Source organism: Carcharhinus amblyrhynchos, chromosome 9 (genome assembly GCF_965287045.1).
Source record: "Carcharhinus amblyrhynchos chromosome 9, sCarAmb.v2.hapA, whole genome shotgun sequence".
NCBI classification, from domain to species: domain Eukaryota; kingdom Metazoa; phylum Chordata; class Chondrichthyes; order Carcharhiniformes; family Carcharhinidae; genus Carcharhinus; species Carcharhinus amblyrhynchos.
In genome coordinates, this window is record NC_137332.1 from 29,093,703 (window position 1) to 29,116,483 (window position 22,781).

General features: G+C 42.4%; 1 protein-coding gene across 1 annotated transcript in view; it reads left to right on the top strand.

Moving 5' to 3' along the window:
• urod (uroporphyrinogen decarboxylase) overlaps positions 1-21,852 on the top strand; it is a 59,286-nt gene extending 37,434 nt beyond the window's left edge. Inside the window, exons 8-10 of the mRNA XM_080195378.1 lie at positions 9,547-9,647; positions 21,343-21,409; positions 21,513-21,852. Coding sequence (XP_080051504.1) covers positions 9,547-9,647; positions 21,343-21,409; positions 21,513-21,677 — 333 coding nt within the window. The 3' untranslated portion in view covers positions 21,678-21,852. The remainder of the gene's footprint in view (positions 1-9,546; positions 9,648-21,342; positions 21,410-21,512) is intronic.
• The last annotated feature ends 929 nt before the right edge of the window (positions 21,853-22,781 follow it).

Consider the following 22,781-nt stretch of genomic DNA (forward strand, 5'->3'; position numbering starts at 1 on the left):
TGGTTGTTCATGCAGTTGCTTCTTGATTATTAGGATGTTCCTTTAGTCAGTCAATTGTACTCCCCTTCAACGCCACCCATCCAAACAGACTCTCCTCCCACTTTGGGGATTCACACATACACACAACTACATCCTGAAGAAGAGCATTGAGAAAATAGTTACATGCACCATTGTCCTGAGGGTCTTCTTCAAATCACACTTTACCTTTTACCTTCACCCTGTCACCCCCAACTCTTCTCTTCATCCCCATCTCCTCTGACCCAACCAATAATTTTTCTTCCTTCAATTGTTCTTTAACTTCCTCTTGCTACCCTTGAACCTAGAACCATCCACAAGCCTTCTCGGGCACCCTGACCCCTCCCAATATCCATGCCATGAGATCATCCCTTGGGCACCCTGACCCTTCCCAATATCCATGCCATGAGATCATCCTTTGTTTCATAGTACCCTCAGTTCAACCCCCACAACCGCTCCGCAGACAGCACTGACCCTGGCCTTCAGGGCATCTCTCTTCTGTTCGCCCCCCTTCTACTTGCAGGGCCCTCGCACCCTCCCTACCATGTTACTACATCCTCACCCTTTTGTAGCTACATCCCTGCCCCATTCCCCAGACCGTGTCCAGCTGTCACTGCCCAATCACCGCTTTGTTGCATTACCACCACACACACACCACACACACACCACACACACACCACACACACACACACACACACACCCCAAAGAGGAAAAAGAATAGTGGGTATTCAATTTAACTCCATGTAGTTAACTGCCTTATCTCCTGAATGTCACTCATGCAGTTGTAAATCTGAAGGCATGTATTTTAGCTTACTTGTAACTTAATTGGGAAGGGAAACTTAATTCTGGTGAACTGGCCTTTTAATGAGCATATATGATTATACAGATTTATACAATGCATATCCTGATGCTTGCTGTCAGGAAGCTCAACACACCTTCAAACCTCCTTGATCTTAATTACTAAAGTTAGTCTTGCCTCAGAAAGGTGATTTTGGGCCTTCTGCTCAATTAAGTTCCACTGCCTGCTTTACTTCCTGCTCCTGGGAGCAGTACAAGATTTACCCCCATTATTTCTTCTTTAAGTGATACTAGTGCTATGGACTACAACACAGTAAAATTGTGAAGAAAACAGTCAGTGACATATTTCAATAATCAGATATCACATGGGATACAGGATAATTTGATAAAGTGGATTCAAAATTGGTTCAGTTGTAGGAGACAGGGTGATGACAGAAGGCTGCTTTAATGACTGGAAGCCAGTGTCCAGTGGCGTGCCACAGGGATCTGTGTTGGGCCCCTTATTATTTGTCACTTACATAAATGACATTGATGACTGTGAAGGGTAGGATTAGTAAGTTTGCAGAATGACACAAAAATTGAAGATATAGATGGAATGGGTAAATAGGTGGCAGATGGAATTTAACCTTGAAAAACATGAGGTGATGCACTTTGGAAGAGTAATTTGGCAAGAAAGTACTCGATGAATGGTAGGACGCGAAGAAGTTCTGTGTAACAAAGGGACTTTGGTGTGTTTATCCACAGACCTCCTGAAGGTGGACGGCATGTTAGTAGGATGGTGAAAAAGGCATATGGGACACTTGCCTTTGTAATCTGTGCCTTGATTGATAAAAGCAGAGAAATCATGTTGGACTTGTAGAGAACTTTGAGGCCACAGCTAGAGTACTGTGTGCAGTTCTGATTGCCACATTATCGGGAGGATGTGATTGCACTGACGGTGGTGCAGAGGAGATTCACCAGGATGCCTGGGATGGAACATTTAAGTTATGAAGGGAGGTTGCATAAGCTTGGGTTGTTTTCGTTAGAGCATAACAGACTGAGGGGCAGTCAGAGTGAGGTGAGAAGATTATGATGAACGTGGACAGAGTGGATAAGGAGCCGCTGTTCCCCTTGATTGAAGGGTCAGTCATGAGGAAACATAGGTTCAAGCATAGGAGGCTTGGGGGAATGTAAGGAAAAAATTCATTACCCAGAGGATGGTGACAGGCTGGAATGCACTGCTTGGGAGGGTGGTAGAGGTTGGTAACTTCACATCCTTTAAAAAGTATCTGGATGAACACGTGGCACATCATAACATTCAGAGATATGGGCCAAGTGCCAGCAAGTGAGATTAGGTGGGAGTTCAGGTGTTTCTAATGTCTCAGTGCAGATTTGATGGACTGAAGGGCCTCTTCTGCACTCAATGGTTCTATGAAGATTAATTGCATGTGAATTGTTGCTATTCAGATTTTTGATTTGCATGTGGGCTGTGAGACTGATGAGAGGAACTCCAAAGTCAATGTGAGGTGGCATCTGCAACACGTTGCACAGAGTAACATTGCCGAATGACCACACCCCCCCCCCCACACACACACACACACACACACACACACACACACATCTATAGAGTTTAGTATTTGTTACATGTGGACACTACAGACTGTAGGCAAGGTACAGATACGGATGCAGGTCTTTTATTATTGGTCTTGGATGTGACGTGCAATCAAATTATCTCTGCCCTCATTGCACCTGCACTTATTAGTCCCTTGTGAAGTCTCCTTCCTTATTATAAAGATGCAGCATCTATAGATGCACCAGAGAAATATCCACTCCCTGCTTTGTATTGGCAGAAGAACCGCATCCAAAAAATGGTGTATTATCAGCAAGATGCAGGCAGCCAAATGTATTCAGATTTGGTAGAAAAATTACCAGAAACAGAAACTGCCATCCCCCTTTTCAGAAGGCTAATTGGAATACCTACCTTGACTGACTTGTACACATGACTCCAGTCCCATACTCTGGCTGACTCCTAAAGTACAATGAGGTATGGGGAATAAATACTACCTTGGTAGTATTACCCACGTTCCAAGAACACCCACAGTACAAAGATATGCAGATTAGGTGGATTGCTCATGCTAAATTGCCCCTTGGTGTCCAAAGATGCATAGGCTGGGTGGATTAGCTATGGTAAATGTGTGGGGTTACAGGGATAGGGCAGAGGAGTGTGCCTGTGTGGATTGCCCTTTCAGAGAGTCGGTACAGACTTGATGGGCCAAATGGCTGCCTTTTCTATTGTATGGATTCTATGGAACAATTAACGAAGTTTTTTTGTGTACGTTTTGTAATCATGATGTGTGATTAGTGTTAGGAAATGGAATATTTTCCATTTGGGCTCATCCCACCAGTAACAAGCACTCCCTGATCAGATATAGTGGTTTGATGCTGAATCTTGTTCCCTTTGCTTTGCCCTGACAATGTGCATCAACTCTAACCTCAAAAGCACCGACTACTGTGATTATATTTCCATTTGCCACACCAGCTTCGCTGAGTGAGATTGCCAATTAAGGGGCTCACCCAGAAATGGATTGAAACTGTTCGAACTCATTTCACATATGACCCTTGTGGCAGCAGGCAGAAGAGATTTCATCCTCCGTTTGGCTTGGATTTGAACCCAAGTCAGGGGTGAAAGATAAATGTATAACCCAGATTTTATTTTGTCTGTTTTTCTTTTGTTAATTGCACAGCAGATGTTGAATTATGTAAATTCAAGTAAATCAATCTGTTTTGTTCTAAATTTAAATCTGATTTAGGGCCTTAAATCTGAATATCAAGTTTTGATTTATTTGTTGGAGATCAGTGAAAGGATTGCTTTTCTTCTCCTGATGCTGGTTTAGTTTACATGCCTCTCTGAGACATTCTGTATGGCTGCTTTGATTCCAATAGACATTTTAATACATCTGCATGTTCTCTATAATCTGTTCTGTGATCTCTGCGTTGACCTTCTCCAGATTGGTGTTTGTGTGTGTCTGTGTGTATACAGTCCCTTATTGTAACACTAGAATTACTCACTTATGCATACATTCTGGACAGAATTCGGGTCAATACATGTCGAATGTTTAAAGGGAAATTGGATTTTGTACATAAAAGGCTCCACAATCCTAATCTATTTGCTCTTAACTAAGGAGTATAATTTAAGAAGAATTTTTCTTCGTCTGTATGTCATTGTGCGTATGCACCCTTCAATACTGTTCACTGGCCAAGGCATCTTATCCATATCCTGGATCAGTTTCATCTCCGGAATTTCAAGTCATTGTGAAATAAGAAAGCAGGACAGCACGGTGGCACAGTGGTTAGCACTGTTGCCTTACGGCTCCAGGGATCTGAGTTTGATTCCTGGCCTGGGTCTCTGTGTGACTGTGTAGGTTTCCTACAAGTGCTCTGATTTCCTCCCACAGTCCAAAGATGTGTGGTTAGGTGCATTGGCCATGTTAATTTGCCCGTTAATGTCCCAGGTTAGCAGGATTAGCATGGTAAATATGTGGGGTTATAGGGATAGGGCCTTGGTGGGACTTGTCAGTGCAAACTCGATGGGCTGAATGGTCTCCTTCTGCACTCTCCATTCACCTGACAAAGGGGCAAACCCCAAAAGCTTGAGTTTACTATCAGATAAATTGGTTGGACTTCAACCTGGTGTTGAGAGACTTCTTATGGCAGGTGGGACAGTGGTTAGCATTGCTGCCTCAAAGTGGCAGGGACACGGATTCAATTCCCAGCTTGGGTCACTGTGTAAAACGTAGCATTGAGTTTATGCAATCAGAAGGTCATATTATCAGCAATACCCATCAGAGCAAATAGTTTGTGACATGCTAGAAAATGGCAAAATAATCTCACAAAGCAAGACATCCCATTGTTATCTCAAACCTCCAATTCTACCCACCTCCAAACTAATTTGTCCGACTCTGGCCTCTTGTGCATTCTCCCAACCCCCAGCACCACACACCAATCTTACTGCTTGTCCCACAATTGCCTTCACTCAGGAAGTAGAGAAAAAAAACGCTAAAGACCCAAACTATACCAACAGTAGCCAACATAATGCAACAAGCATGGGGCGCTTTACTCAAAGCATGTGAAAAAAACTACTGTTATATCGCTCTTTCCTATTTCAGTAAGAATAATAGCATTCCACATCAGTTTTTGAATGGTTACCTGTCTACTCACTTGCAAAGATTCCCTCTGGACCCTACTGTTTGACCCTAACTTCAGTGACTTTCTCTAGCATTTTTTCCCCAAACTCCTGTCCAGTCACTTTTCAAGAAGATATGTTAACACAAGCAACAGGAGCCAGAGTAGACCACATGGCTTGTCAACATTGCTCCACCATTCAGTATGATCATGCCTAATCTTGGGCTTCAATTCCATTTTCTCCCCTGGTAAAGATACCTCGTACGTTGTAGGTGATTTAAGTTTTGCCTATAATATGGAAAGTAGTCAGTCTGCTGCCTGCTCTGCAAATGCCACTCGAACTAACAAATGTTGATAATACTTTAATCCTTATCCTGCTAAATAATGAAACACTAAATATAGCTAATTGCACACAAAACGCTATTTATGGCATTTAAAGTTATCTGTACAGGGGTGTGTTTAAAACTAGACAACAAATAATGTCAAATGTTCTTTTTCATTTGTACTCTGAATAGAAGCTCGACCGTTGCTAAGGCTCATGGATCCGAATACTTCCAATTGGGAGAGCTGGGCTGGGGTCAGTGAATATTTGGTTTACTAGGAAGAAGAGGAGAATCCAGTTTATAATGCAAGATTTGGGAGAATGTTTCGAGGGATGGAAGTTTGGTGATTTCTTCAAGTTATTTGATTAGAAGGGAGGAGATGGCAGGCAGTGAGATGTCTGATTTATTGGAATTATCTATCCTCTCTTGTCCCTGAAGATCCAAAAGTGTGTGGGTTAGGCTGATTGGCTAAGCTAAATCGTCCCATAGTATCAGGGGGATTAGCGGAGTTAATATATGGGGTTGTGGGGATTGGGCAGGTTGTCAGGGTAGGCACAAAGAGCCAAATGGCCTCTTTCTATACTAGGGATTTTTATGATTTGCTCAGTGTGGTCTTTGTTCCAATGAAACACTTGTTCACATTTCTATTTTATCACTGCTACAGGGTAGGAAACAAATGTTACGCCAGTATTGAGAAATGATATCGGAGACTAAGATTTATTGAGGATGATCTTGAGCCCATGCATGCGGTAATCAAGATTCAGTGAAACCTGGAATTCTTAAATCTTGCTGGCGAGATCACGATTTCTAGTTTTCATCATGTCTTACCAGCAACATTATCCAATGCCAGTGATATTCTGGGGTGGGGAGCAAACATGGCAAAGCAGAGTATAGATGAGCTTCATTTCAATAACTCCCAATTTTGGCCTTGGTGTCAGGTGGAAGTACTGGGTCAGAGGATACTTGGAAAAAGAGTCATATTTGAACAGTTCAGTTCTGTGCTTTCCTCTCTGCAGTTAAGGTTCAACTTTAACTCTGATGGGATAAAAGGCTCCTCTCTCTTTATCATGTTAAAGATCTCAAATGGATCACTGCTCAACTTCCCACACTCAAGGGAATACAAATCAAGCTGAAGCAATCCATCCTCATTATTTAATGTTTTACACCATTGTTTATTTCTGGTGAAGCATGCTGTCCCCCTTCCAAGAACAGTACTTATTTCCTAAAACATGTACCCAAATTGAATTTCAGTTGATAACGTATGCCCCATTATGTTTCTCTCTTTGGTTTTGATTTTTCTCTTTTTTCTCCCCTTTGCTTTTGAATGGCAGATCTGTTCATGGTTCTGCTATTTGCCTCTCCTTTAGCAACATCCCTCACAACTTGTCCCATTACCACTCACTTATCACCAGGAACCGCACTGTCGCTTAAACTTTCATGTCTTTCATCCAGTCACATAGCTTCCATTTTGTTCTTTTCCCTGTTTCATTTGTCTGAAACCTATTATTGACCTGAAACCTTATAAAGAACAATACAGCACAGAAAACAGGCCCTTCAGCCCTCCAAGCCTGCACCGCTCACTGGTCCAACTAGACCATTTGTTTGTATCCCTCCATTCCCAGTCTGCTCGTGTGGTTATCCAGATAAGTCTTAAACGATCCTAGCATGTCCGCCTCCACCACTCTGCTTGGCAGTGCATTCCAGGCCCCCACCACCCTCTCTGTAAAATACGTCCCTCTGATATTTGAGTTAAACCTTGCCCCCTTCACCTTGAACCTGTGACCCCTCGTGATCGTCACCTCTAACCTGGGGAAAAACTTCCCACTGTTCACCCTATCTATGCCCTTCATAATTTTATACACCTAGGTCTCCCCTCACTCTGTCTTTCTAGGGAAAACAACCCTAATCTCTCCTCATAGCTAAGACCCTCCATACCAGGCAATGTCCTGGTAAACCTTTTCTGTACTCTCTCCAAAGCCTCAACGTCCTTCTGGTAGTATGGTGACCAGAACTGGACGCAGTACTCCAAATGTTGCCTAACCAACATTTTATACAGCTGTAACATCAGATGCCAATTTTTATACTCTATGCTCTGTCCTATAAAGGCAAGCATGCAATATGCTGCCTTCACCACCTTTTCCACCTGTGATGCCACCTTCAAGGATCTGGGGACTTGCACGCCCATTTCCCTCCATGTGTCTATACTCTTGATGGTTCTGCGATTTATTGTATAGCTTCCCCCTACATTAGTTCTACCAAAATGCATCACTTCGCATTTATCTGGATTAAATTCCATCTGCCATTTCTCCACCCAATTTTCCAGCCTATCTATATCCTGCTATATTCTCTGACAATGTTCATCGCTATCCACAAGTCCAGCCATCTTTGTGTTGTCCACAAACTTACTGATCGCACCAGTTACACCTTCTTCCAAATCATTTATATATATCACAATTAGCAGAGGTCCCAGTACAGAGCCCTGCGGAACACCACTAGTGACAGATGTCCAACTGGAAACTGCTACCCTCTGCCTTCTGTGGCCAAGCCAGTTCTCCACCCATCTAGCCACCTCACCTTTTATCCCATGAGAAATAACCTTTTGCACCAACCTGCCATGAGGGACTTTGTTCAATGCTTCACTAAAATCCATATAGACGACATCCACGGCCCTTCCCTTGTCAACCGTTTTTGTCATCTCCTTAAACTCCACCAAATTTGAGGCATGACCTCCCTGTTACAAAACCATGCTGTCTATCACTAATGAGATTATTCCATTCTAAATGTGCATACATCCTATCTCTAAGAATCCTCTCCAACAATTTCCCTACCACGGACGTCAAGCTTGCCGGCCTATAATTACCCGGGTTATCTTTGCTACCCTTAAATAACAGTACCACATTCGCTATCCTCCAATCCTCTGGGACCTCACCTGTGTCCAATGAAGAGACAAAGATTTCTGTCAGAGGCCCAGCAATTTCATCTCTTGTCTCCCTGAGCAGTCTAGGATAGATGCCATCAGGCTCTGGGGATTTATCAGTCTTAATGTTCCTTAAAAAAGACTTAACACTTCCTCCCGTGTAACGGAGATTTTCTTTAACGCTTCCCTCTGAGACACTTCCAGTCACCACATCCCTCTCCCTTGTGAATACTGATGCAAAGTATTCATTTAGGATCTCCCCTACTTCCTTGGGCTCTAAGCATAATTCCCCTCCTTTGTCCCTGAGAGGTCTGATTTTTTTTTCTGACAACTCTTTTGTTCCTAACGTATGAATAAAATGCCTTAGGATTCTCTTTAATCCTGTCTGCCAAGGACACTTCATGACCCCTTTTTGCCCTTCCAACTCCCCGTTTGAGTTCTTTCCTACTTTGTCCGTATTCCTCCAGTGCTCCATCTGTTTTTAGTTGCCTAGACCTAACGTACACCTCTCTTTTCTTTTTGATCAGACCCTCAATTTCCTTGGTTATCTACGGCTTTCGAATCCGACCTTTCCTATCCTTCCTTTTTACAGGCACATGCCTGTCCTGCAGCCCCATCAACTGCTCCTTAAAAGACTCCCACACGCCAGATGTGGATTTACCCTCGAACACCCTCTCCCAATCAACGGCCACCAATTCCTGCCTAATCCGGCTATAGTTAGCCTTCCCCCAATTCAGCACCTACCCATAGGACTCGTCCTTTTCCATTACTATCCAAAAGTTTATCCGAAAGGTTTTGTGGAGTCCAAAAGCTGTAGGTAGGAGGAGGATTGGAATGAGGCACTCACTGAATGTTAAAATGGGCAGTGTGGGCTTGTAGGGCTAAAGGGCCTGTTTCCTATGCTATGTTGTTCTTTGTTCTTCTTTAATAATGGAATCAATATATCAATTTCTCTCTCCTCTGGTGCTGCCAGACCTGCTGAGTATTTCCAGCGTTTTCTGTTTTAATTTCAGATTTTCAGCATATGCAGTATTCTACTCCTGTATTACAGTTACCGATGTTTATATAACGAAAACAGAAAATGCTGGAGAAACTCAGCAGGTCTGGCAGCATCTATGGAGAGAGAACGGAGCCAACGTTTCGAGTCTGGATAACCCTTCGTCAGAGCTCTAGGAACAGAGCCCTTCACCAGACTTAAAACGTTGGCTCTATTCTCTCTCCACAGATGCTGTCAGACCTGCTGGGTTTCTCCAGCACTTTGTTCCAGATTCTAGCATCTGCAGTATTTTGCCTTTATACCATTGTCTATCTCGAATTGCCTTTTTTTTTCAGATTGTTTTTGCAAAAGATGCCCATTATGCTTTGGAAGATATTTCGCAGTCTGGGTATGAGGTGGTGGGATTGGACTGGACCATTCAGCCTAAAGTGGCACGGTAAGCTGAGCAGCAGTTAATCATAATTTACTGACAAACTATTAACATAAAGCATTCAGGTCATGGAAATTTAAGATCAGCCTGTTGAGCACATCAATACTATTTTGCATTCTTTCCCAAACACCCTCCCCACCCCCTACGAGAAAATGTGTATTTTATATAAATTAATGTTTGTAATTTGAAAACTCAATGTAAATTTGCTCTGCACTTTGTGTATTTTGGGAAGCACCATTCATGCCTGTAACTGCATACTCCACCAGAAGATGGAGTCTCTTAAGCCCAATGCTGCCTGGTCAGATCTGGTGATAGCTGGACAAGCCACTTGAGTGTCAGCAGTGCTCAAGTCTGCATCCCTCTAGAACAGGAACATGGATTTTAGTAAGGCATTTGATAAGCCATGATAGGCTCATGAAGAAAGTAAGGAGGTGTGGGATAGAAGGAAATTTGGTCAATTGGATAAGTAACTGACTGTCTCATAGAAGACAGAGGGTGGTGGTGGAGGGAAAATTTTCAGACTGGAGGCCAGTTAGCAGCGGTGTACCACAGGGCTGGGCCCTCTGCTATTTGTGATTTTTATCAATGACTTGGAAGAAGGGGCTGTAGGGTGGGTTAGTGAATTTGCTGATGACACCAAGGTTGGTGGAATAGTGGATGAGGTGGAGGGCTCTTGTAGGCTGCAAAGAGACATTGATAGGATGCAGAGCTGGGCAGAAAAGTGGCAGTTGGAGTTTAACCCTGATAAATGCGAGGTGATTCATTTTGGTAGGACATAGCGAGGGGGATTGAATATAAAAGTAGGGAGGTCTTGCTGCAGCTGTATAGGGCATTGGTGAGGCCGCAGCTGGAGTACTGTGTGCAGTTTTGGGCGCCGCACCTGCGCAAAGATATTTTGGCCTTGGAGGGAGTGCAGAGGAGGTTTACTAGGCTGATACCAGAGTTGAGGGGGTTGAGCTATGAGAGGCTGAATAAACTAGGCTTGTACTCGTTAGAGTTTAGAAGAATGAGGGGAGATCTCATTGAGATGTATATGATGATGAATGGGATGGATAGGATAGAGGTGGAAAGACTCTTCCCGCTCAAAAAAGACAGTAGGACTAGGGGGCACAGCCTCAAGATAAAGGGGGGGCAGTTTAGAACGGAGTTGAGGAGGAACTTCTTCACTCAAAGGGTGGTGAATCTCTGGAATTCTCTGCCCGTTGAAGTGGTGGAGGCTGCCTCGCTAAATATTTTTAAGACGCGGGTTGATGGGTTTTTGATAAGAGAGGGGATTAAGGGTTATGGGGAGAGGGCGGGAAAGTGGAACTGAGCCACAACAGATCAGCCATGATCTTATTGAATGGCGGGGCAGGCTCGAAGGGCTAGATGGCCTACTCCTGCTCCTATTTCTTATGTTCTTATGACAAACTTGAATGTGGATTATAGGGTTCTGAGGAATGTGGACGAGCAGAGAGATCTTGGGTTCATTTCCACAGATCTCTGAAGGTTGCCACTCAAATGGAAGAAGGCTTATAGTATGTTAGTGTTTGTTAACGGGCTTTAAGAGCCATGAGGTTATGCTGAACTATACCAGACCTTGGTGAGACCACATTTGGAATATTGTGTGCAGTTCTGGTCACCTCACTATAAGAAGGATGTGGAAGCATTGGAGAGGGTGCAGAGGAGATTTACCAGGATGCTGCCTGGTTTGGAGGGTAGGTCTTATGAGGAAAGATTGAGGGAGCTGGGGCTTTTCTCGTTAGAGTGGAGGAGGATGAAAGGTGACTTAATAGAGGTCTATAAGATGATGAGGGGGATAGATAGAGTGGAAATGCAGAGACTATTTCCATGGGTGGGTGTAGCTGTTACTAGAGGGCATAACTATAAGGTTCATGGTGGGAGGTATAGGAGGGATGTCCGAGTTGATTCTTCACCAAGTGGTTGGGGTGTGGAATGCACTGCCTGCTGCATTCCACACCCCACTTTAGGACACTCCAGGAACTTTCAAGCGGTTATTGGATAGGCACATGGAGCACACCAGAATGATAGGGAGTGGGATAGCTTGATCTTGGGTTTAGACACAGCTTGGCACAACATTGAGGGCCAAAGGGCCTGTACTGTGCTGTACTGTTCTATGTTCTAGGAATCAAGACCAGGTCTTAAGAGGGTGAAGGACCCAGACAGTGGGGAGCAATAGTTGTATTAGCAAAATGGTCACAGGTTGAGACCATCTGTCATTGCAGAAATATGGTGCTGAATGGAAGGTTGAGAATGAGTGAGCAGAGAATCTTGCCCAGAGGTAGGCACAGAATGAACTGGAGTTTGAATAGAATAAGGATAAAAAGAGATGGTCAAAGATGCCCTCCTATTTGTATCACTCACCATATCCCCATTCAATTCCATGTTCTCCATTTAACCAATGCCCTGTTGGCTGAAGGTAATTTTTAGAACTTCCTGCTCTCTCTCTCTCAAACTCACTCGCGCTCACACACACACACTTTCCTCAACCTTCAGCCTCCGCCCCCCCCCGATGCTGAGGGAGCAGGTTCCCTTCCCCCCCCGCCCCCCAAAAAGCATTGAGGCATCTTCACTACCTTGTATATTTTCAGTTTAATTTATTTATCAGGGAAGAGCAATCTCCACTGCATTGTCTTCATGTGGCTTCGGGTCCACATTAGCATTTTCGGAGGCTGGATTGCAGGTGCCATCCTACATCCTGTGCAAATGTGAGCCAGGAAATTAAGTGCAAAGAGGAACGAAAAAAGTGGGGGAGAAAATCAAAGATTAAACAGGATAAAAATAGGGAATAAAGTGGCTTTGTTGAAATAGCTTTGTTGTTGAAGCATTGTAAACATTTTAATTACTCCGTTCAACAAGAATACTAAAGACTACGAAACATCAAGGGGTTCTTTGAGTAATAGGCCTTGTATATATTTTGGAAAAAAAACTTGAATTGCAACAGAATAGAGTCTTTCTGCTTTTGTTAGATAAGTGGCTTGTGTTCAGAAAACAACAAAGATGAGATAAGGCATCTGTGTAGGAAACAGAGAAATATTTATTCAACTTTTTAACCCATTCTGGACTTAAACTTTGAGGACAGGTATTATCAGCAACAACAAGAGAGCTAAAACAGGTTCCTTAATTTTCTGCAGATCATTACTTGATTAAATCCTTCATTCTTGTCAATTAATATTAACCCATCGTATAAGCCAAGAGTACACAAAAGGCAATGCAGAAACAGAAGCTAACCACAAACTAAATAACCTTTCTTCTCCATCACCTCTCCCCATTATATAACTGAAACCATGAAAATCATTTATTAATAAATAAAAGCAAATTACAGTAGATGCTGGAATCTAAAACCAAAAGAGAAAATGCTGGAAAATCTCAGCAGGTCTGGCAGCATCTGTAAGGAGAGAAAAGAGCTGATATTTTGAGTCCAGATGACCCTTTGTCAAAGCAAAGTTTTTTTTTCTCAAGATTCTTTATTAAATTCTTTAAGTTTATTTATTAGTGCCACAAATAGGCTTACATTAACACTGCAATGAAGTTACTGTGAAAATCTCTTAGTCACCACACTCCACTGCCCAATTGCGCTCCACTGCAGGAGAATTCAGCATGGCCTAACTAGCACATCTTTCAGACTACCGGAGGAAACCGGAGCACCCAGAGGAAACCCATGTAGGCACAGAGGTAGTGACCCAAGCTGGGAACTCGGGTCTGAGGCGCTGTGAGGCAGACTGTGCTACCACCAAACCCAAAGAGAGAGATACCTAATTTTATCTTGTAATGAAAGTGCCAAATGGTGGCGCAAGCAGGATATATTGCAACCTGAATCTCTCAATTTGCTCATTTAATTATTACCAGGCACCATTGGAATATACGCAGCACTGTCCTGCCTTCGTGTTAAAGCCAGTTCCTGATCACTGACCCTTTTTAATCCCTTGTCTTGAAGTTGTAACGGTTCCATCTCTTTTAACACATGAAGCAGAGCTCCACAGGAAGTTCAACAGTCATAATAGCAGCAATTAGCAGTAGTAACAGAAAGCAGCTTGTACTTGCGTAACACCTTTAAAGTCGAAGTCTTGAGACATTTCACAGGAAAAGCTGCTGTAGAATGGGAAAAGAGTGGGGTTTGAAACTGACGTGTTTTTTTTTGGTTCCAGCTGAACCACTCATTGGGAAGTCAGGATGGGGTGGGCGAGGTGCAGTGGGATGTGGAAGTGGAGATAAAGTTGCTGAGATCAACAGTTCAGTTTTAAAAAAAAATCAGTGGGTGGAGCTGTTCTGGCCAATATTCATCACATGTAATATTAAACACTAACTGGTGATTCGCCTCATTTCCCTCTGGGGCCTAGCTTCCCTACAAAATAACCAGGCCTTGAGACAATTTTTCAACGTTAAAGTTGCAAGTTGTTAGTGTTGATTTTTTGGCCTGCACTTCAAATAGTAATTCATTGGCTTTGAAGTTTTTCAGAATGTCCTGGACATGAAAGCAGCAATAAAAATGCAAGTCTGTCTTTCTTTTACTCCTTAACCAGAGCCTTCAAAGAATATCTCTTTACAATGCCATTCGATCTTTCCGTTTTCTAACGCACAATGCTTGTGGGCTGAGACTAAAAGCCGTCTTGTAATGAATTATGGTTTTATTAGATTGTGGATTTGTGCATACTTAGGAACTGGCTTGAACCTGTTTAAATCTCTTTCACTTTGGATTTCTACAACGAGACATTTCACTTGCTCAATATGGGCTGTGGTTTAAGCTTAAGTTTGTAGCCTTTCAATGATAACATTAAGCTCCTCCTTCTACCGTGAGTTATTGGATTGTTACATTAAAATATTGTTCTTCAGAAAGAGCAAAAAATTCCAGATGAATAGGAAGTGGGGATTTAAATGCAAGTTACCTTGAGCCACCTACATGATTCACTTCACACTCGGATGTTTTTTAAAAATCTGATTGGTTTTGTGCCCTTTGAGGGCTTGCCTTTTTACGATCATGTTTAGACTGTGATCACAGATCCCAGCTGTATAATTAGTGTGGCACAACTGTAAATATGTGTCACTGTTTGGTAACTTAACAGCCTCTCGACATGTCTGGGAGCCATTACCAAGCAAATTGAGAAGTTTTGTAAATAAACACCACTGCTGCCAAGTGCAGTACTGTGAAGGTGAGGCTTCCAGAGAACTGTGCACCTGTCCAATAACCCCTCTATAGAGCTGTTAATGTTGGAGCCTTCAGTCTTTGTGGTCTGTTTCAGTCTTTATGGTGCAGAGTTGGGGAGGCTGATGCGGCAGGGGCTGCACAGTTGGAAAGGAGAGGTGAATATAAGGAATCATTCAACCCTATGGAAGACCTGTAACGCTGTCCACGTGGATTGTACCTTCTGCTCTGTGAACTTCTAGCACCAAGTAAGGTTTTTAAAGCAAGTTTAGTCTTTAAATGTAAACATTTGATAGAAGAAACCATCTGTGAAATTAATTGCTGTTTGTATGGTGAAACCACTTTTGAATTCCATATTCTATCATAGCAAGCTATTGGGGCCAGTTTTTATTAGATATGTTCACGAGGGAGCTGGACATGGCCCTTGTGGCTAAAGGGATCAAGGAGTATGGAGAAAATGTGGGAGTGGGATACTGAGAGTGCATGACCAACCATGATCATATTGAATGGTGGTGCAAGGTTGAATGGCCAACTCCTGCACCTATTTTTCTATGTTTCTGTTGTGTATTGGGAACTTTAATTTCAAGATATTGGTGACATCGGGTGCTGTTGTAGATAAGCAAGAATGTGTGATGGACTGGAATGGCATGGGCTAAGATATAAGGGGCAGCGGTTTGGATGAGATGATGGATGATGATGATGACGACGATGATGATAGATGATTGTGAATTGTAAACCAGACTAAAGGTTAAAGAGATGGGAAGGGTTGAGGTTATGGAGGAATTCGAGAATAAGGATAAGACTTTTAAATCTGAAGAGATTGTCCAGGGAGGCAATATAGGCCAACAAGTACAGGAATAATGTATGAATGGATTGTAGTATAAGCTAGGGTATGATAACAGAGTTTTGGTAGAACTCCAGTTTTGAGAGAATAGAGAATGCAAAGCTCATCAGGAGAGCAGTGGATAGCCAACATGGGAATACCCATCATGCATTCCTGTCCACTCAGGCTGGTGAGGTGGCGAGAAGGGGAGAAAAATGATAAACACAATGTTGCTGGGCTGTTACATTCAGGCTAAAACTGGTAAATATTTTGCAACTGAAATAATTACACAAAAGCAGAAAGCCAGAGCAAGATTTGATGACACAAACATTTAGAAAACAAGACTGAATTCACATCACAAGTAGTTAAAAAAAACTTCCAGAATAAAATTCTCATTCTTACCAAGGATCAGCAAGATTTTTTGAGAAAACAGTTTTGGTTGACTTCCTGATGTGATATTTGTATGTGGGTGAGGTGATAATCTTGCTTACCACACAAAATCCCTGCCAATTTCATAACTGAGGTGTAAACTGAATTGGTAATGCTGAAGAAAATCAGCACTATGTAATCCAGCCTAAAAGGCACTTTAACAGCAATATCTATCACAGAATTGTTATGCTGCAAAAGCAGGCATTTGGCCCATAATATCTGTACTGGCTCTCCAAACAAACATTATAGCTCCATGCCATTCTCCTGCCTTTTGCCCATATACCTACACACTGTTTCTGTTCAAATAATCATCTAATGTCCCCTTAAATCTGGGTGGCACAGTGATTAGCACTGCTGTCTCACAGCACTAGGGACTCTGATTTGGTTCTAGCATCAGGTGATTGAAGTTTGCACATTCTCCCCATGTCTGCTCCAGTTTTCTCCCACAGTCCAAAGATGTATGGATCAGGTTGATTGGCCATGCTAAATTGCTGCTTAGTGTCAAGGGGATTAGCAGGGTAAATACGTGGGGATAGGGCCTGGGTGGGATTGTTGTCCGTGCAGGCTTGATGGACCAAATGGATCCAAAGGGATTATATTCTATTCTTCAATATCTGAACTGTCTCAATAACACTTCCAGGCAATACATTCTAGACTCAAAGGTCTTTCATGCATCACATTTTATTATTTATTGTACATGCCCCTTATTGGTCACTAATCCACCATGATTGGGCGTAAACACATTGCCAAATACCCTGCATGATTAGCTGTCTCGAGCCTTACTGCACTCTCTTCAGCTGTGTTTACAACTTTAAAATCAGCAATTGTTTTGTCTCACCTTTTTGCTGCCCTTGAGAAGGTAGTGGTGAGCTGCCTTCTCGAATCACTGCAGTCCATGTGCTGTGGGTTGACCCACCATGGCGTTAGGGAGGGAATTCCAGCATTTTGACCCAGCGACTGCAAAGGAATAACATTATATTTCCAAGTCAGAATGGTGAGTGGCTTGGAGAGGAACTTGTAGGTGGTGGTGTTCCCATGTACCTGCTGCCCTTTTCCTTTGAAATGGAAGTGGTCATGGGTTTGGATGGTGCTGTTTCAGGATCTTTGGTGATCCTAGCCTCTGACCTGCTCTTGTAACCACTGTTTGTGAGGTGAGTCCAGTTGAGTCCCCCCCCAGGGATGTTGCCAGTGGGGGATGTAGTGATGATAACACCATTGAATGTAAAGAGGCGATGGTTAGATAATGGTTATTGCCTGGCATTTGTGTGGCACAAATGTTACTTTCCACTTGTCAGCCCAACAACATGATACCTGGTAGGGCCTCTGTTCATTATACATATTGAAATTGATTATGCTGAGATTTGGTATCTAAAATCACAACTGGATTTATAGTCAGGTATTTGCCACAATTGTTTTAATTGGCAATCTAATCAGTATAGTTTATTGTTCAGTTTAGCTATGGGAAAACTGTTTACAATAATGTCATTTGAAACTGTTATTGACAAATAAGTCTCTACTAAAGATTATGCAAGACTGGTCATAGAAACACATTGAACATGTCATATTAAGAACTTGTGAAGATAAGTATGACTAGTCCATCCAGCTTGTTTTGTCCACTGTGATACAGATCATTTCCCCCTGCCTCCATCCCTCACCCAAAAGATGGAAAAGGTAGAGGAAATGTCTTGGAACTATTTGACCCTCAAATAAATCATGTAGGCTATTGAAAATTCTTTAGGGAAAAATTATGGTCTTTGATCTGTCTCAAGTTAGGGCTGCGCACCTGTGTATAATAAGAAAAGGAAACAATATTGTATCGAAAGGTCCCACCCTCAAGATCCCATTATCTACCCTCCTTTTCATTTGGCAAAGAAAGCATTTCATTTTTCTTTCTCCAGAAAAGACTTCCAAAAGCACATTAAGTAATTACATTTTTCATGTGAGCCAAGTGGATTTTGGAAACCTCCAGATTTGATAGTGAACAAGGGATTTACAAGACACAAAAAACAGAAAATGCTTTAAAATGTCAGTGGGTCTGACAGCATCTGTGGAGAGAGAATAGAGCCAATGTTTCGAGTCTGGATCTCATCCTATTTTCTTTGTCTTCAGCTCAACAAATGGTCATTCTGACTCAATGTTGCTGCTATTCTCTCTACTGTAAGAAGTCTGACAACACCAGGTTTAAGTCCAGCTGATTTATTTGATAGTAAACTCAAGCTTTCGGGGTTTGGACAAACCCCGAAAACTTGAGTTTACTATCAAATAAATCGGTTGGACTTAAACCTGGTGTTGTCAGACTTTTTACTGTGTTTACCCCAGTCCAACGCTGGCATATCCACATCATTCTGTCTACTGTCAGACTTGGAGTTTTTCCAGCATTTTCTATTTTCGTTTCAGGTTCCTGCATCTGCAGTATTCTGTCGTTAGCTAAGTGATTTAACAAGGATGGTTTCTGAACTGAGATATTACAGTTGTCAAGAAAGCTTGGAAAGGTTGGGACTTAATTCTTCAGAAAATGGAAACCAAATGGAGATTTGTAAAATAATGAGTTGGGACAAGATAGATGCAGAGAGATGAATGTATTCAGCTGAGGGAGAATCTGAAATGGGGGTGTTAGGGGTGGAGAGAGAATAAATACAAGGTAGTCACTTAATATACTTTTCCTTATTTACTGATTCATTTATTCACTGAGATGGTTAAGCTAAGGAACTTGTGACTACGAAAAGTGGTTGAGGCAAAAAGCTTGGATGTTTTTGAAGGGAAATCAGACAAGTTCATGTGAAAAGCAAAAAAAAACAAAGATATGCTGCAAGATAGAATGAGACTAGACGAGGTATATAAACTAGCTGGGCTGATTGAATATAAAAGCATTGAGGTAGACCAATGTGATCTTGTCAGTGGTAAGATAACAAGGGGGTGATTCTTGCATCGTGCTGCACTGCACAAGTATCACAGGGAGCCTGTAACAGGATTCACAACTGGTGTCTGACCAATCGTGGGTCTCCCAGGGAGTGTTTTTAAATATACTCAGCCTTGCACCGGAAATCAGCATAAGACTGATTATAATATTGAAATTGCAGCTTCATATCATTAGCAAGCCTGAGACAGTAGTCTCCAGGCTCACGAGTATCTCTTTCTCCCCCATTCCTGGTAGGTCAAAGTCAGTGCCAACCTGGCACTGCCTGCTGGGCACTCTGCCAAAAGGGCAGGACCTGGTGGGGAGGGGACCGATTGAGCACTCTGCATTAGGGAAGGGAGAAAAAAGGACAATTTGGGCTGCACATGGTGGGCTGGCCTGGGGGTTGGTGGGGGAGGGGGGCAGTGCACATGCACCATTCTCCCTATTGACAGATCAGTGCATGTGTAATGACCTGCTCAGCATGCTGATTCTGGCCACACCAACAGGAAGAGGCCCTACCCCTCCCTTACTGGCTGAATCGCTGAGGCACACTTTAGCACTCAGAGCGCTGGAGATTCGTGAAACTAGGTATGCCCAAAAAAATGAGTGGGAAAGTCTCCTGTTTTCCTGCCTGTTGGCCATGTAATTGTGAAAATTCCTGCTCTTGATAGCGAGTGACCCTGCTGGAAAATAAGCACAAAGTGCAAGGGTCAAACTTTGCACCCATAGCTGAATAGTATGCCAGCATCATTGTTCAGGTTCATATGAAACATCTGCAGTATCCACAGGGATCTGATATCAGTTAAAGGGGCACATGAGCCTCATGAATTATAGCAAACGTTCCATTGAAGGCCTCAACTGAGATGTAGGACATTCACAGGTTAAGGTGTTGGGCAGTAAATGGGGGGCTTCCATCGGAAGACTTTGGGGACCTTCTCTCTGCTACCCCAGGTGCTATGACCAGAGTTCCCCATGATAGTCACAGGGAGTGGCAAAAAGTTGGACGTGAGGAAATTGGGCTCAAAATCTGATCGCCTCCTCGCTGCAGTCATTTACATTGAGCAGGGAGGGAAGAGGCAGGAAAAATTAAGGTTGAGCTGAGGAGGCAGGTATTTTCAACCTTGCTTCTGCTACTGTCCTGTTTCATTTGGGACCTGATTGAAATCCAGCCCCTAATATCCAGTAATGAAATGCAGAAAATAAAAGAATTTTGTTTTTCAAAGCTGAGGCTACATTTAAGTACTTACTGAATGTCATATTTAATCTGTAACCGCAGCCAAGATTCTAGTGATCTCCAATCTCCAACTGAAGACTCAAAATGCGAACAAATCAAAGCACAATTTCCATTTTGAGTTGATCCAAAGAGAAGTTTTCATCATGTTGTTTCAGAATGAATTATTTCATGAAGTGGATTCAGCAGCAAGTTGGGTTCTATTGTGTCTTTGAGTAGCTAAAAGCCTCAGGATGCTTTACCTTTGAGAGCAGACATTCCAGCTCAAATTTGATCATCTCAGGGTTATGTTAATACACTGGGAATCCAGAGGCCTGGACTAAATTAATTTGTATCCCACACAGTAGCTGAGGAATTTAAATTCAATTAATTAAATCTGGAATTTAAAAACAGCTAACATCAGTGATTGTGGCCACTTCATGACCACTAGATTGTTAAAATGAAAATACAGCTTACAAGTGTCCTTTATTATCCATTATCCTGACCTAGCCTGGCCGACAGGCTATGATTTCAAACCCACAGCAACGTGGTTCATCTTAACTGTCCTTTGAAATAACCTAACAAGACCCTCCAAGTGGGCAAATAAGGATGAGCAATAAATGCTGGCTTTGTCAGCATAAATATTAACTTGATAATATATTACCTTGTTTTATCTACATTTTCTAAAAAAAAACTTATCTCCCCCCCAAGACACCAATATTTGTAGATTGATTCATGCCTGCCTTTGAAAATTATTTTCCCCATCAGCAAAGGGGGAGGCAATGGCCTACCAGTATTATCCCTAGACTATTAATCCAAAAACTTAGCATTTGTTCAGACGGCAGCCGGTGGAATTTGAATTCAATAAAATCTGTATTTAAGAATCGACTGATTACTATGAAACCATTGCCGATTGTTGGAAAAACCTATCTGGTTCACTAATTTCCTTTAGGGAAGGAAATCGGCCATCCTTACCAGGTCTGGCTTACATGTGCCTCCAGAGCCACAGCAATGTGATTGACTCAACTGCCCTCTGAAATGGCTTAGCAAGCCACTGTGTTCAAGGGCAACTAGGTATGGGCAATAAATGCTGGTGAGCCAATGATGTCCGTATCCCATGGATGAATAAGAAAATGTAGCCTGAAGGAGAAATGGGTGTAAGTTTGCTAATGGTTGGATTTGTTGCTTCTCCTACAGCGAAAGGACAGGAAATAAAGTCACCCTTCAAGGTAACATGGATCCTTGTGCGCTCTATGCATCTGAGGTAAGGAGGGGTAGAAAAAGAAGTAGAAAAGGTCCTGTAGTTAAGTTACAATTGAAGATGAATTTTGAACTCAATAACCACAGTGCCATGTATTTAAATTTAGGACAAAATAAATGAAACGGTGAAGAAAATGATTGAAGAGTTTGGTCCACAGCGCTATATCGCAAATCTGGGTCATGGCATGTATCCTGATATGGACCCTGAACACGTGGCCACATTTGTGAATGCCGTACATACACATTCACGACAGATATGCAAGTGTGAATAATACTTTCTATACCCTGTGCTTTGGAAAGGATTCAACTAAGATTCATAGCCCACCGGAACAATGTGTTGAATTGGAAGAGTTGCTCTGATAATCAATAGAAGAATATTAACCATGTGCTCAACAGAAGAGAATAGTTTTCATATGAAATAATAAAACAGATTTTATTTCAACAGAACCTGTCTCATCTTTCTTGGTTTGGAAGGGATAATAGTTGCTCTCCAGGGTCACCCATGCATAGACAAGACTATGACAGAGGCAGGCAGCTAAAGCTGTTCTCTATACACTAATTGTTACTAACTGATTGACAGGCAACAAACTGATTTTGTAAAGAAAACATATGTCCTTCTGATCTCTGTTTTCTCCTAGGCAGCCTGAAATGGCAAATTTCAGAGGGTTCTGACAGAGTGAATCAATTATGTCACCATGCTGAGACTCCTTATATTTGGTTTATTCCTTGGGTCTTCCACCCTTTCTGTTGTTTGTACTTTTCCACAGCTATTAGTGCTAATCTGTACATCTCCAAGTGGCAGTGGGGATCATGTAACCTAAGCCTCTGACCTGCAGTTTGAAACAAATGTGCCTTTTTCCCTACAGTTCTTCACCTCAGCCTTACCAAATAATGTGCAGATTGCCAAATCTATCAACTTATACAGTACTAGTAAATGCTGGAATTTGTTTGTTACATTCTAGATGAGAAGATCACCCTTAACCACTCGTACTGAAACCTCCATCCTTATGTTTCCATCATAATTTATCTCTAACTTGTCTGTTCCCTCAGCATCCTCATTGTCTTGATTGATAATCTTGATACAAGTTGTTCCTTAGTGAACCTTTTAATGCTGGATTAGTGATCTGCATGGAATCATACAGTGCAGAAGAGGCCTGTCAGCCCATCGAGTCTGCACTGACAGGAACAGACCTATTGTTTAGTTTGTGGGAATATTTGCACTGCTAAAGTCTGGGGTAAGAGACCGGAATTGGAGGAACACAAATTCTTGGAGGATGGTAGAGTGAGGGGTGGGGTCATGGAGGGATTTGAAAACAAGGATGCAAATTTTATATTTGAGGTTCTGTTGGACTGGGAGTCAATAGGTGAGCAAATGC